Here is a 17,057-nt window from a genome sequence, read left to right as displayed (position 1 = left end):
ATGTCCATGTCTCTGGTTTCATCCCAAGCAGACACAGTATGGACAGTTTTTATACTTTTTTTCATAGGCTGCCATTACTATATAATATCAGTAGTCTAACATAGGTATTGTACAGTGCATGGATCTGGTCAAAATGGTGGGAATGCTTATGTGCTGCCATAGAAGAGAGAAAGAACCTTTTCTGTACAAAGTATAAAAGAGGAGCTTGAATGCACTAAATTGAGAAACATACCCCTTTTAAGTATGCTGTTAAAATTGTACTACGCTATTTCAGCCTGATTTGACTATGTCTAGGAAAAGACCTGTCAGTCAGAGATATCAGTAGAAATCTGTTTTCTGCAGGTCTATTTGGTTTTGTTGCAATAGCGACAGGCAGATTTTTTAAATTTTCTACTTCTGAACTCTTCTGAGAAGTAACAGATTTTATATCCAATTTCAAAATTAACTTGACTTAGCAGTTTGTTAGCCTAGTTCCTGCTTTGTTTCAAGGTCACATTTGCCTTTTGGACATTTTCCTTCATATCTGCCTCTTCAGAGACACTACGTTATATCTAACATCTGCTCTTAAAGCCCAGGTCAGAAAGGCCAGAGGCAAGCAAGGAAGCCTGAAGAACTTGCCTCATTAGGAATGTTTGTTTCCTTTTTTGGACAAGCAGCAATATCTCGTTCATCAGCTTAGTCATCCTCAAGGAAGAGAAAAGATACCAGGCAGAAGTTTACAGTCTAGCTGTGTGGGCTAGATGCAAGCAGAGCGTCAGCAGCCTAACCTGGATAGGTCATCCCAGCTTTTATTACTGGGGCAGTAAAAGGAACCTGAGTTCTGTCCTGAGTGCAGAGCTTCTCCTTCCACTAAGCAATATCCTCCTTCTCTGTAGGAGAAAAAATGCAAGGAAACCAATGTGAGGTGGACAGTGTACTTAAGTCTACAGAGCCCACACCAACAGATTTGGAAGCTGTCTTAAGAGCTAAGCTGCACTCGTGCTTTTCTGCCTGTCCTTGGGGACTGAGTGGGTGGTTAGTAGGCAACTACTTCAACTACCATCTCGGTAGTTGTACACTGTTAACACCTCGGTAGAGGTGTCTTGGAGATCTTACTAGGGATATCCAGACAACTCTGCTCTCATTGCTTGATCCTGTTGCCCATGAGCCAACACGGTCTCTGTATGGCAAATGTTTATGGTTATCCATATCCAGGCACCCATTCTAGTTATATTTTTTCTTTCTGCCCTAAGAAGCTGTTTACAATGCATTGCTTGGGACTATTTTAATAATGGAAGTTCCTGAATGTGAGTTGTATCAATACTTTTACTTTAGAGGTTAGACCAAGATACTGTATTTTTGTATTAATTTCCATGCCTGTAATAGTTACTTAATCACTCGTAGTCCAATCAAAGAATTAAAAAAGTCCTTCATATTGCTTAAAACTGGAGTCTAATCCTTGAATTTTGATCAGGACTCAAAATTTCAGACCTGGAATTCTGCATGGTGCCCTGTGGGTGTAATCGTAGCAAAGGCTTGCATATTAAGGAAGAAGCATCTTCTTATCAGTCACAGTTCAGATAAAAATAATGTAAATAAGAGTGTCAGTTCCTTTTCTTAGTGTTGATAATAGAAATTGCAGTCCCTTGACTCTTTCCATGCTTCCCTTTTCCATTTGTCCTGATAGCCAGTGAGATAAAATACATTAACCGATCCTTCGCAACTTGGTCTGGAAGAAATGATGAGGGAAGGTGTTTTCAGGTAAGGATTTCCTCAGCCACTGTGAATACCTCTGCTCTTCAGTTTCCCTGAAATCCCTCCATATTGGCGTTTTTGAAAAAGAAAAAAAAAAAAAAAAGCTTGCATTTTCTTCTACTTCCAGTGACTGTCTAGAGTAGCAATTTACAGTAGAGACTGAAATGATAGGGGAATGGCGTTAGTAATTCTACAGCATTATCTGTTGTGACTAAAATACAGGCTTTGGATCTTAATATGTGCTGCATTATCCAATATCAAGGCAGAATTTGACCTTGGTTGTTTAAGTCAGTATTTTATATCATGATATAGAAAGAACTAATACTATGATATTACTATGGTTAGTAGTTGACATTTATTAATTAGAAAGAGAGGAAACGTTCTCTATATTCACCTAATATGCTTCAAGTGGGTTTAATTGGCACGCCTGGGCTAGGACAGTGTTTTCCTGGCCCTTGGTAGTGCATTTACCATTGTCCTTTCCATCTCTGATGCATTGCATTTGTCACTTTTGGTCTTTAAAACCATGCTAAGCTAATTTTTGGTTGCTGGCGTGTTTTGTAAAGTGTGGCATAGGGTTGCTTTTGCATGTGTGTGCATCCAGGCTGGGTGGTGCCTGAGCATTTTTCAAAGTCACAGTTGTGGGGTGATTTTCACCTTCTGAACCTGCACAATGCACCAATAGCAGAGTTAAGTACAGGATTGAAGAGTCATGAATCAGTCATAAGACTGCTGTGTTTTTACTTTTTCTCTGAGTTTCAGTCTCTGTCTTCCCTGCTCCCCCCACTGCTTATTCTTTTCACTTACTTTCTTTTCTTCAATTTTATTGTCCACGTGGTCTTATCTCTCCCCCTCTGTGGTGGCATTGTAAAAACTAGGCCATTTTGAACACAGCATTTTCTCCCCCTACAGATGCTTTTCTTTTTTCTCCATGTGTATGCCATCTGCCTGCGTGTGCTCTGGGAGATGGGCAGGTGTTGGTCAGCATTAGGTGGCAGAACTGAAGTGAAATGTATTAAGTTTTTCATGCCAGCTCTTCTGCATTGCTCTTTAATGATGAAGTTGCCCTGTCAAATAAAGGAGGGCAAGAACCTGAGAAATAACTCTGGAATTGAAGAGAAGCAAAGTGGGGCAACGTTGATTGCTTGATCCCAGTGCTGAGGATAATGCAGAGTAGCGAAGAAGAGGAATTCCCATAGAAAAGTTACAGCTGTCTGTCCAACCTGCCTGCCCTGCACCAGTAGGCTGGGAGTGGGCAAGATCTTGGAAGGGGACATAGCAGGACAGCTGATCCAAAGTGACCAGTGGGATATTCTATACCATATGATGTCTGCTCAGATATAAAAGCTAGGAGTAAGTAGGAGGAAGGGGATGCATTAATTATTTACGACACTTGTCTCCTGGAGCAACTGCTAAGTGTACCAAAGCCCTGCTTCCTGGGAAGTGGCTGAACATCGCCTGCTGATGGGAAGGACAGAATAACATATTTTGTTTTCCTTCACTTCTGTGTGCACGCCTTTTGCTTCATTAAACTGCCTTTATCTTGACCCACAAGTCTTCTTTTTTTCCCGTCTTATTTTCTCCCTCCCTCTTCTGCTGAGGAGGAGAGTGATAGAGCAGCTTGGTAGGCACCTGGCACCCAGCTAAGGTCAACCCACCACGGAGGTCCAGAGATTTTTACCTTTTGTAGAGAGTTTGAAGTTAAAGGTTCCTCTGAGTTGTGCATGTGGAATACATCAAGAAATATTAAAAAGCTATATTTAAGTAGGGGAGGGAAATGTATTGCATAATGTAGTATGAAATACTAAGCAACTTCTAACATGGCTTTCTCTTGCTGCTTTTTTTTTCAATATATATATAAAAAAAAAGTATCGATCTTTTGAGATAGATCTTTCTTCTGGTCATTTCCTGATTAGCTTTATTCTGGCTATTTCTTCTATGTTTATAGACTCCCCTTGTCTTCACCCTTTGAACTTCATTTATCAAGATCTGTGTTCAGGTGTCAGATCATCTTACTGTTGCAAAGTGCTTAACCTTTTTCCTTTCCAGGTGATGTTGAGAGGATAAATAGATACAGTATATATTGTTAGTGGTTCTGTCCTCTAGTTTCTCAAGATCATTACTCTGTGGTATTTCTCACGTGATTTTGGACTGCTATACCTAGTCTGTATAGAATGTTATGAAGTAGCTTGTTAGGGTTTCTGTTAAAATATATTCTTTCTTCCTTTTCTTATTATGAAATATGAATCTACAGATCTCATGTCCTCCCTTGCAGCTTGCTTGCATAAACAAAAAGTACCTTGCTGACTAGCATGCTTTCTAGCTTGATCCCAGATTTAACAAAACAGTTGTGCTGGTGCTCTGCGGACTTTGAAAGATGAAAATGCTAACTATAAGAAAATTCTCTACAATGTCAAAAATGTGAAAAATTATTAATTATTCAAAATCAACTATTCCCAATTGTTCTTTATTAAAGTTAAGATATTTAAATTAATCTTAATCTCACTTCAGTTTAGTCATCTGAAGTTGACATAACATCTAGTCTAAGCTAGTCATGCTTTGGCTTGCTGTACAATCAGCAGAGAGATAACTTCAGAAGGCTATTCAATCCCCTCATAAAAAGGACGTCATATAGTATGTGGAATGAAGTACTTACGGAGATGCATCTCTCTCCATTGACGATAGGTGCCTAGATAACTAAACACCAACTTTTGTTGTCCATCCTTTGTGGTTTTAAATGTTAAAAGAACAGAGAAAGAAAGGGAAAACAGGTATTTTTTAGTGCATATAATAAACCCTGTATTTTGGAACAGAGGATTAGTGGCTATTCTGCAGGTAGTTTAATTGGAGAAGGCTTGAAGGTTCAAATTCAAGAAAGGTGGTGGCATGTACTACTGTATCAAGGGAATTTTACAGCTATTGTGGAATCTGTGATACAAAATTACTTGTTAGTATCTAGTATCATTGAGAAAATATTGTAAAATAATTTTAAAGGAAAAATATTAATGCAACCAACTAGGCAAATGTAAAAGTTTCATGCAAAAATATTTTATGTCTTTTTCTTTGGCAGCCTTGCTTTGCATCCTGAACGTGTGTTGGTGGCAACAGGTCAAGTTGGAAAAGAACCATACATCTGCGTGTGGGACTCATACACTGTGCAAACTGTATCTGTTTTGAAAGATGTTCACACACATGGTATAGCTTGCTTGGCTTTTGATTTAGATGGTCAGGTATGTAATGGCTATTCTTTTTTCAAGCACATAAATTGTTTATCTATCAGAAATCTTGTTATGTAGCTTTTTCTTTTTTTAAGGAAGTGTATTGACTCAGGTTTTTTCTGCTTATTCTGAAGTTGAGGAAAAAAGTTGAAATTAGTAGTGACTGACAAATAATCACATTTGGCAAGAACATTATAACTTCAAAAGAGTTTGAATGAAGATGCGATGTTAGGGAGGTTCTTGTGTTCTGTGAGCCACAGTTTAGGGTTACACCAAATGGTTAGAGATAGTGGACCTCCCCTGTGCAGGGGCATGTCTTCTGCACAAAGTGATGGTAGTCCCATAGTGTTACTCATCTTGGACTCTGAATGTCTTCAGGCAGTATCCCCTTCTCTATCACTCATTTTGCACTTGTTGATGGCTCTCCACATTTTGATTGTTTGTTCAGACTCATGTATCCTGGATCTAAGAGTCAGGAAAAAGGTTCTATTGGATTATAATTTTGTTACTTCAAAACATTCAAGAGCAGTAAATAGGTTCTCAGAGCTGCTACTTATAAGGGAGATGATTTTTACCATACACTTGCTCCTGTGAGTAAAGAGGCTTTCTTGATTGACATGTTAGAAATGGAAAATACACATTAGGTAGCAGCTGAAGAAGTATTGGCCATTAAAGTCCTTTCTGCAGTTCTGCTCGCATGGATTTATACAGCACTTCTTCCCTTCCCACTTAGCCTTGCAATGTGATGTTCAGATTTAGCTATGATCTCGGTTCTTTTTGCTTGCTAAAAAGGTCAATATCTGTTACTACTGCTTTCTCAAGTAAGGATGTATTGTAGAGACCAGTTGCTGTCCTTAGTTAAGACAGTATCACATGGAGCTTTATTAAACACAAATAGAGGAAATCCTAGCTGTAACTTGTGGCTGTTAAAACATGCTGTAATTGTTCTCAGGAGGTTTTGAGTTTATTAGAACAGATTTTATCATTTAGATTTCTCATTGTTCAGGGAGTCAGCTTCTTTACAGAACTTAATTTCTACTTGACAGGGGTATCTTTTCTCTATGTTGTTCTTGTCTGTGTAAACTTGCATCACTTCCTCTTGAAGAGCCTTAATAATTTAAGGTCAAAAATATATCTTAGTTAGGATTGAAGTCCCCTAACTCTGTGTTCTAAAAAACACTGTCTGTGATGTGTTTTAGGAGTACCCAGTACTGATTCTTATGTTTAAAGCCATAAATGGTCAGAATTTAAGCTGTCCACTTTTCTCAGCATTTCTGTATGATCACCTTTCTCATTGCATTTTTTTGTGGTTTCAAAGGAATGTTGGATACAGGTTTTTCAAGATCTGCATCTCCAGAATTGTCTCCGTATGGAAATAGAATAGAACACAAATCCAGTTCTGGAAGATCTGCAAAATATCTTTGTTTGCATCTTGCCTATCCTTTTACATCCAAATTTGTCGGAGTCACTGACCAGGTTCTTTTAGAGGGTTCAATGTTTGATATTAAACATACTTATTTGATACATTTGGCATTACATGGGGTTTTGATTTAATAGTGATACAGCAATATACTGAAATCACAACACAAACAATTGCAATATACAGATGAATCACAAGAAAAATGTGGTTCCTATTACTGGTTTGCTTCTATGTGATCACTGTAACGATGCTGGGCGGCATCTCCAGTCACTAGGAAGGAATATGTGGATTGAAGTGAGGTCAAGCTCAAGGTCTCTTGAAAGTTTGTTTTATTAGTTGTTCAGTTTTTATATTGTGTGTTGGGCTGTGCCACAAACACACACTCTCTTTCCCACCCCCAACTAGTCTGGCTAGCTCAGGAAGACGTTATTTATTCTTGATTCACTTCTGTTAATTGTCTTGGGAACCTGATGATTCTCTGGTGCAGCTGTGTTATCTAAACCCAAGATTACCCTACAATCTCTCTGGTTTTGAGAGAAGTTCAGCTTTCTTTATGGTATATTCTTCCCTGAGCTTGCTGGCTTTTTGCTCTTCTCTGAGCTATACTCCACTGTGGGGGTGTCCTGGTTGGTAACAAGTTTTTCTAGTTCTCGGTTCTCCTAAGAACATAATTTAATCTCCCTTTTTGAGAAGTCCATGTATCAGCTTCTGTCTGGAAAGGCATCACCCAATTTTTTTGTGATGGATATACATAGTGGTAAAACTATTCTGCATTTATGCCCCTCGTTCTGTGGTACGACTGGAATTGAACTGCTTGGAGGTTTAGCTGGAATTGAAACTGATGTTCCTTCTGAGATGAATTCAAAGTTCCTTCAAAGATGGAATAGGAAGGTTGGACTTTACAGTGTCTGAAAAATGGAAATTGGCATTAATAAATAGAGCATATGGATAGCATTTGTATTTAATTTGTTTCTTTTTCTTCTCATAATCTTGGAGCTTTTCAGACAGTAATTATGTTATTGGGAATAGTTTTCTGACTTTGGGGAAAAAAATAATGAAGTTTGGGGTTTGCTTTTATTGTTGCAAACTCACTTTGATAATCTACATAAAAATTGAAACTCAGTTTGTCTTTAATGTGTGCAGGTATTAACTACTGAACAGTGAAAAAACCTTTGTCCTAAAATTTTCATTTATACAGATTAAGATGTCACAATTCATGCATAAACTGAACAAATTTCTCCTGGCTGCTGCTTGCCATGTGTGCTGTATATAATTTTATGTATTAAACTTTATAAATCAGAAATATATTCTTATCTGAGAAGATCTTTCTTCTTTATGATCATGATGTAACTGAAGAGAAGCATCTATGGAAGCTTTGGCATAAGATGTTGTATCTTTAGTTTCCTTCCATATCAAAATGTAGCTACTAGCTCAAATACATTATGAATTCGTTATCAGGCAAAATGGTGACTACCTTTCATTAATATATTGAGTTAATTTTATTTATTTGTTTAATTTTGACATTTTTAGCGTTTGGTCTCAGTTGGTTTGGACTCAAAAAACACAGTTTGTGTATGGGACTGGAGAAAAGGAAAATTGTTATCAATGGCTCCGGGTCATACAGACAGAGTAAGTATAACTGAAGAATTTGGGTGTCAATACAATTTCAGTTTGTTAAACCATGTCTGTCAATACATACTAAAACTATGTCTGAACAAAAACCAGTTTGTTTTAGAAAATGAATTTGCATAAAGCTTGGATATGTATTAAAGTATGTAAAGATATTTAAGATATTTACCTCTCTTTCAAAAACAGAATGTGTAACTCACTGTTTATTTGTCTATAGTTTGCTGAGACTGTAAGCATGTAGGGGAAGTGCAAAATTAATACACTTCCTAGACCCAAATCCCCATATAGGAAATCAAAATGCAAATAATTATTTAAATTTATCTAGTCTTTAAGTGAACCTTAATGTTGTTTGTACCGTATGTTCTAATTACTGTAGGAAAAAATACCAAACAGAATATGAGCTATAGCAATTTCAGTATTGAATGAGGGGATTATAAAAAGACATCCCAATAGTTCCAATTAAAGCAGTTCAGACTGTTAATTTGCTACAAGTTTTTACTGTTTTAACTGTCCCATACTAGAAAGGCCATCTCTGCTGACATCCTTGGGTTCTTTTATGCAGATATTTGATATTTCTTGGGATTTGTACCAGCCAAACAAGCTCGTCAGCTGTGGTGTAAAACACATCAAGGTAATGAAATAAATGTTAATTCATTAAATATTTAAACTGCAGTTGTTTGTACTCTATAAAATATGTAAAATAGACTCTAAAAGGAATATATAATTATAATATGAAAAGTCTTCTGTAAGAATAGCATTACTTCTTAGGAACTGGAATCATGGATCACACCTGACTACCCTAGACATTTTATAAGATACATATAGTGGAAAACAGGCCATTTCTACTTGAAAGAGTTCATGCCCTGACAGAAGGAATGAAAGAGTTGTTGGTAGCATTGTATGTAATGATTGTAATATAATTTAAAATTTAGGTTGTCTAAAATACACTGTTTGAAATCCCAAATAACAAAAACAGGATGTATATGTTAAGGTGAGTCCAGATACACAAGTTTCTGATTCTTACACAATAGATGTTACACTGCGGAGGTGAAATGAGTTGAAAAACCATTTCTTACAGTTTGAGAGTATGAGGATACAGTGGAAAGAAAGGAAAATGCTTGATCTTTCTTTTAATTCTTTTTTTTTTCCCCTGCTGTTCTTCTTACCTTTGTCATTTTGAGCACTCTGTACCTGTTACAGGATTCATAATTTGGCCAGTTAATGTCTTTTTCAAGTAGTGTTTCATAGAAACACTTTGTTTGATCCATGTACCAACTGCCATGCAGAAACAGCTTTTTTTTCAGGTTTAGCTCTTTCAGCAGGATTATCAATGCTTGACTGCCATAAAATCCTAAAGTCACTGCCTTTTCCCATGCACTGTCTTCTGTGTTACCACATAACAGCAGTAGATGGCAGCTTGAAAGTTCTGTATTGCTCTTATGCGTAGGTTCCTATAGCGGGGAAAAAATGTGTTGCTTTTTATACAACAAAATTTTAGATTAATATGTATTAATGGTTTATTGAAAAAAAAACATTCAACACGTTGGCTAGATTGCATACATCTTTGATTTAGCATAATGTTTAGCATGTAATTTACAGATTTCCATAAGCTTGATTAATAATGATCTTTTTTTCTACTTCAAGATCTAAAAGGACCATTATGCCAAGTGAGCTAATATTTGCCAGCCGTGATTTAGTATATTTAAGGTGGCTTTATGATATCAAAGCATATCTATTTAGATAAGGAAAAGTTTATCTGGGCAACTTTTAAGGTTCTATGAAGCCTTTTTAAATACCAATAGCATTTTAAAAATAATTGGTGTTTCCTTTGAGAAAACATTAAGTAAAAATCTGAATCCTATAGATTTATAGGTGTTTGGATCAGGCAAGAGATTTTGTTGTGCGTTTTTTTTAAGCTATCCCTTCTTGTTCTTTCAGGTATCAATAACTATCATGTTTGTAATACTATTGTGTATTTAACTCACATGTACTAAAATTTGCATTAAACTACTTAAGTTATGTAGATAATTCCAACTGGGCTGATATTGAGGAAATACTTTTTTTAGATATGTTGCCTACTTCGATATTAGAGCTAGGTGTTTGATTTGTGCAGTGATTGTGCAATTACTTCTCAAGCAACTGTGCACTCTGGTTAAAGAAATACTAGTTAAGATACAGGGATTTGTCTAATCAGTATATGGTTATTTCTTAATTACAGTATTGCTGGTACAAAAATCTGTTCATTGTAACTGCTAACATTGTCTTGTATTAATTGAAGTCTCTGCTCAGAATTGCGAATAGATTATTGGTAACAGAGAAACTTGCTGTGAAATATGTGAACATTATAAATAAACATGTATACAGGGAATATGCTGAGACAATGTAAGAGTAACCTGTCAGCAGTGATGAAATAAATCATTTTCACATTTTGCACTGCATTACTCAAGCAGCTTCTTGACTTTCCAGTGTTGCTTGTTTGTGGAGATCTCAGAAACTGTAGTGTAGCTGGATATTTGGTTGGCAGGTATTGTGCTCTCTCAATAGACTTTGCAAGTCTTCAGTTTCAGAGTCATTAGAACATGTTGCATCATCTAGGAGGAAATTCACTCTTATGTGATTGCTTTAATCACATGCTAATGGTTTATTAGAAAGTTCTCAAAAATGTCCGCCTTAGATGGCTGGTTTGCATGATCAGTGGTTCTGATGAGAAGTGGTAAGTCTATAATAAAACCAGCTGCTTTCAAACAGAGCAAATGGAACCTTATCAGAAATGTACGTGCTTAGATTGCATCTTTAAATGCCCAAAGTAACATAAAGTACAAATGCAGCATTTGCAAAGTGGAAGTCTGACATCAAAGACAGATCAGATAATTCTATTACGAAACACTTTTCAAAAATGTCTGAAAATACAACTGACTCACAAGTTATAATTTGAAATAATTTTTTGATTTAATACTGATAACCCGAAACTTCTTCCCAGCTGGTCTGCTAATGCTGATTTTATGGAAAGATAAAGTTAGTTAATAGCATAAAAAGTTGTTAATCAACTGGAGAGCTGAAGCAGGGAAAATGGTATGAATGATGTCTTTTGGATGTAAGGTACTACTCTTTCAGGTGTATGCATTAAATTACAGGATATTAGTGAAGTATCCTTTTTTTTAAAATCACTTTATGTTGCAGTTCTGGAGCTTGTGTGGCAATTCATTGACACCAAAACGTGGTGTTTTTGGCAAAACTGGTGATCTCCAAACTATATTGTGCCTAGCCTGTGCCAGGGATGAAGTGACATATTCTGGTGCACTGAATGGAGATATATATGTGTGGAAAGGAATCAACCTTGTACGGACAGTACAGGGAGCACATGCTGTAAGTATATCTTTTTAAATTAATATAAAATGTTAGATAGATTTCTGGAGAGCTGGAAAGGGCAATGCAAGATCACGTGGTCTGTGTTCCTAAAAAATTTCAGTGACTGTTGCCTATGATTGCTGTTATGGTAGAAAGTGAGTGCTAGACTGAGAAATACATTCAGATGTCTATTTATGTCTCCCATTATCGTTGATGAGGGACTTAGTAATCAATAAAGCCTGGAATGCATTTAAGTTTACTCTTAAGTAGACATGTATTAGTCTGTTCAATTACCATGCGTGGGTATATATAATGACATTTTATATACCAGAGTTGAGTATATAGCTGCTTGCCCCCAAAGAACAGGGATCTGCTTTGTCTGACTTTCTTTTGTGGATGCCTCATTAATCCAAAAGCATCTAAGGTGGCCTGGACACCTATATTTAGGCAATTGGTGTTGAAACAAAGAAACAGGTCGGCAGAGAGGCTGTGGACTCTCCATCCACTTCTCTGTCCATTTGGTGACACTTGCAACATGGCTGGGCACACCCCTGAGCAACTTGCTGTTATCTGAACCTGCTTTGAGCAGGGGTTTGAACTAGAAGCTCTGCAGTTTTCTCCCAACATCAACTAATCTGTCATTTTGTGAACTGAGTCCTGCTGGCTGGTTGTCTGGTAACTCTAGAGTCCGTTGATTCTATGAACTGTAATGTAAGCCCAAACGCCTATCTCGTTTGTAGACACATATGTTTTAAGTAATTTTAGCTCGATTCAATCACTCTTCCTTGACCTATGTTTCTGCCTTTTACTGTATTCATTCAGCTTTTTAGAACAGTATACAGCTTTGAAAAGTGAAGACGTATCAGTGAAAGTGTAATAAATTTTTTTTCAAAAGTGCTTGGTAAGACTTCCTTTTACTTTTAATCAAAATGTTTAATGTAACTATGAAGTAATTATGGGTTTGCTGCATATTTTTTTTATTTTATTTTCCATATTCTTTCAAAGCATATGGTTTTGCGATTAAAGTAGGTAGCAAAAAAACACTTGGTGGTTTGCAATCTAATTTGTGCATGCCAGACTATGAGAGTCTTCATTTTCTGTCATAGCAGTAAGTCATATCTGGTTATATAATGCAAGATTCAACTTCTAACTTGACCAAGTATCAATTCAAAAACAAAGCAAATCAATTTCTGGTGGTTTTAACCTAAGCAGCATGAAAATGCCAAGGTAACTTTATGAAGCTATATTATTTGCTGGTTGAAGGTTGATTTTCATTTCAGAGAGCATTGTACTTTCTAGATAATGTTTGAAGTTCTCTTATTAAAAATTGAAAATAGTGTGAAAACACAAGCATATGAGTTCCTATATTGCAACTTTGAAATTCTAAGTAAAATCAATAGCAATTATTCTTTCTTACAATAATGTGTTTGTTTTAACTGGCAGTATTGGACTGGATGGGATGATGTATATAACTGAAGTATTAAAATCACTCTTTATGATTTGATCAGGTAGAATGGAGGGGACCCAAAGTGATGAATAATATGTATGTGGGAGAGGTTGCAGTCAGTCTGTAGTAAGGAGACTCTTGGTTTACTGATGATTTAGAAATGTGCATTCAGGACGGTTGCAGCTTGTTGAATTAACTAATAATTTAAAATTGATTGGACTGCTTATTCAGACAGCTGTATAATGACAATGTATCTGATTATGAACAAAAATAAAGTTATGAAGAACATAAGCGTGGGAAACATAACCTAGACTATGTTCTGCACTTGAGATTTCATTACATACATGTAAGTTATGTGTATTAAAATACATATATATACACACATGCATACCCTCCTGTATGCATCTATAGAAATACTATAATATATTAAAGAAAGCCCAAATTATAAACCAAGAAGTAGGAAGGTATATTTTAGCTTTCAAATATTCCCTGATTCTTATTCTATACCTTCAGATTTGGTTTTAGTGTTCATATTAGTATTCAATAGTGTTCTGTTCTGTGTTTTCCTAAGGTGATGTGCACATTTACTTTTTGATGTTGAAGTTAGTGGAAGTAAAATTTTTAAAATGCTTATACTGCATATGCACACCTGGATTCCCAGAGGCAAGAATGCACTTTGTCTTCTATCCAAAACTGATCAGGAAAATACACTCCCATCCTGTTAAATGCTGTAGTAGACACCCGTCCTGTATATTCATGTATTTGTTACTTGGAGTGTTAGAGTTCCAATAGTTTATTTCTCAGAATAATGCAGTGCTTTTCAGCTGTTTCAGTGTGAAATGACCCAACTGATAAAAGTAGGATGATGAGAGCTTGTTGCTCCATTAGCTTATGTGCTGTGTCGGTTCTTTGTTGACCACAAGATCAAATTTGAAGTGCCTTGCTCCTTACTTTCAGTAGCGTCGGTGGATGGAGCTCAGGTGACCTTGGAGTAGGTCTCATCTAGCCTTCTAGTTCTGCTTCTGTCCTTTAGGCTCAATGGAGTTGTAATTTCCAGTACTGAAAATTAAGTAAGGGCACTAGTCCATGGCTTTGGAATTGATTTTCAGAAGAGATTAGAACCTCTACAAATCTCACCAATTTCAGGGGGGAAAAAAACCCCACAATAAAATCTCTTCTGGAAGCTTACTTTCCAACAAAATTAACCCCTTTTTTTTCTTTTTTTTTTTTTTTTTTTTCCCCCAGAAGAATACTACCTTAAAGGATAATGTTGTCAGACTATGTAAGCACAAAATAGAGCAGCTTGGAGTAAGAGTGCCGCTTCAACCACACTAAACTATTACCATCATGTTTTACAGTTATTTTATACTTAATTTCAGAAATCATTTATCAATGGGGCTTCTCATCCACTCTTTTAAAAAAGAGATGCAAGTGTAAATGATAACATTTGTGATGTACATGTGTTAAAAGCAGTGTGCCCATAGTAGGGAATTGATACAGATTTTTGTAGACTATATGATAGTGCTGGAATTGTCCCTGCATGCCTGTTTATCACCCTGCATTATTACTCCTCGACAGGCTTGAATTAAACTGCAAATTTATTCAAGGAAGGCATGTCTTATTATTTGCATAAAGTACCATGTATTCCTTTCTTGCAGCATAAACAGTAGGTACCTGAGATGCAGGAAACATTTTCTAAAGCACATTAGTGATATGAGGATATAGTTCATCCAGCTGGCAGTGGTCTACATTAATATAGAAAATGGGTTCTTCTCCAAACTTTGGCTATCTTTGTTACAGTTACCCTAGCTGAAAACATTTTTCATTTTATGAGTAATTCAATGTGAAAAATAAGCCATGCTGTCCTAGTATAAGCAACTGAGGAAACAGATAGCAACTTTAACACTAGCAAGCAAAATAAGAATTCACAGCTAAGCCAGATAATCTGTCATCTGTCACAGCAATACTAAGAACTGTAGACAAGAAAGAATAGTTTCCAGTAGATCCCTATCTGAGTTTGAGTAGTAACAAAGTTGAAAGCAAATAGGTTGGGATGACTGGGGAATTAGTTGGAAGAGGACTGGAGAGTTCAGTTAAAGTAGAAGTAGGAGTGAAAAGTAGAAAAAGATGGAAACGAGCAGGGGTTAAGAGTAAAGACACAGAGTTCATGCGCAGGGAACACTGGATAGCAATGGGAATCTCAAATTCTAGTTTTGCTGATATCTCCTAAATAATATGACTAATAATGAAAGCTTAAAAAGGGAGAAAGAAAACAGAGCAACATGAAAGCATATGTAAGTTCACTGGCACTGGTAGTACTTCAGGAGATTATTTGCAGGCAGCGCATCTGATTCTGGAAAGTTAACATATACCTTGGCTAAAAAAAAAATACAATTTCTTAGATGTCTCATTTTTGTACCAGTGCAAAGAACAGACTATGGAGTCTTCTATTTATTTTATCATCTTATATGTTCTAAATTCAAGGTAGACCATGACTGTTAAGATACATATATACACACAAGATGTTACTTGGGTACTAAAACAAAATAGCATCTTTATTTAAAAACACTGTATGTTTTAAAGATTCTTGTATGCTATGCCTTTGCCTTGCATAGTAAATGTATATAAGATGCTTTCTCAGCAGCTGAATAATTTATTTTGAGATAGTCTTTCAGAGGTGCACATTAAAGTTGTGTGGATTGATGTCAGAAACTGAGGTTAAATAACAGGCTTGAGGTTAAATAACAGGCACACTGTTAAAACTACTGCACGCCTTTGTCAGTTTGCTGAATACTGATTAAATATAGATGGAAACAATATAATGAACTTAAATGAATGGTTTTAAGCTTGTATCATGTACCAACACATTAAGTTATGGCGTATTTTTCTCGTACTGCTTAGACTAGTCATGAATTTGAAAGGTAACTGTCCATTTATTTCAGCCAATGAGAGGTTTATAGGCAACTATTTTAAATTCTTGTAGTAATATACCCATTTTCTAACTGTTCTGTGGGTGATTTGTTAGATAGGAAGATTAAATTTCACAGTAATGGCTCTCTATTGTAGACTTACTGACACCAACCTTAAATGTTTGCATTCCATTTCCTTGCTATGCAGTATATATTGGGAGAGACAGCGTCTTAGGATAAGTGCTGAACATACATGTTGCTTTACATGGTAGCATCTATGCCCTGAATTGTGTCTAGGAGTAAAAAGGAGGCACTGGGGTTCTTACTGAACTGTTATAATGTCTCTGTTCTCTGTGTTGCTCAGCTGTAGTCACTTCTGAAGTTTCCATAGGATTTTTCAAGCTTGATACTAATTATAGCAAACTGCAGTCATGTGTGTTAGGAATGGCATAGCCAGAGTTAGCGTGATGGATTTTATATAAACAATTGCATTTAGATAAATTACACGTGGTTTTTGTCTAGTGGAGGCAAGATAGGTACAGCAGCAATAGAAACACTGAGACTACCTCACTATTGGAAGCTTCTTGGATATAAGGAGCGTCAAAATATTCATGCAATAGAGACCATCTTTGTCAAGTTCTTGTACTTCTCCAGCTTTGAACTATCATTTCTGATAAATCTGGGCATTTATTTCTTTGTTCTCATTCAACTCCTTTTTTAATTTTTTTTTAATTTGAGGGAACACAGATGTGATATCAACTGGTTATATTGGAAAAATAGGAAATATTCTGCATTCTGAGAAGACTGCTGATCAATTTGAGGCGTTATTTCCAGAATTTTTCCATTCATTAGGAAGTGTAATGAAAAATTTGTAACAGAATAAGGCAGTCTGTATGTCAAACTTCGTAACTTTTAAGGTGGAAGACTTATCTACACCCTGTATTTTGATTCAGGAGCACAGTCGGTCTTTGTTGCTCACGCTATTCAGTTGGATCAAACAAAGTCAATGCAATTGTTTGCCTCTCATTTCTGGTAGAAGGCTATTGACTGTCAAGAATCACATTATGTTAATGACAGTTTCAGGCTGAATGATTAAGAGAAGCATGAAGAGTCCAAAGTTGAGTTGCATTAACAGTCTTGGCAGTTCCTAAAAGGAAAGATTTAGTGGAAGAATTATGACTGGCCAAGCTACCAGAGTAAAGAAACTGTCTTTTCCTCATTAAGTGTGAGCCTAACAATTAAGTGAAGACTAGCTAAGCTCAGCTTCTTCCATTAGGTACTTACAGTCTCCATTAATAAGGCACTTTTTTTGTAGCTTTCATCTAATAATTCTATTCCAGTGGCACATAGAC

At 36.2% G+C, this 17,057-nt stretch overlaps 1 protein-coding gene across 1 annotated transcript in view; it reads left to right on the top strand.

Annotated features, from left to right (window-relative positions):
- EML5 (EMAP like 5) overlaps positions 1–17,057 on the top strand; it is a 110,896-nt gene that overhangs the window by 16,949 nt on the left and 76,890 nt on the right. Inside the window, exons 2-5 of the mRNA XM_056344959.1 lie at positions 4,805–4,964; positions 7,903–8,001; positions 8,564–8,632; positions 11,182–11,367. Of these exons, the coding sequence (XP_056200934.1) occupies positions 4,805–4,964; positions 7,903–8,001; positions 8,564–8,632; positions 11,182–11,367 (514 nt within the window). The remainder of the gene's footprint in view (positions 1–4,804; positions 4,965–7,902; positions 8,002–8,563; positions 8,633–11,181; positions 11,368–17,057) is intronic.

The sequence above is a fragment of the Falco biarmicus genome, chromosome 7, assembly GCF_023638135.1.
Source record: "Falco biarmicus isolate bFalBia1 chromosome 7, bFalBia1.pri, whole genome shotgun sequence".
NCBI classification, from domain to species: domain Eukaryota; kingdom Metazoa; phylum Chordata; class Aves; order Falconiformes; family Falconidae; genus Falco; species Falco biarmicus.
Note: the sequence above shows the minus strand (reverse complement) of the source record. Positions and strands in the feature narration are given on the sequence as shown.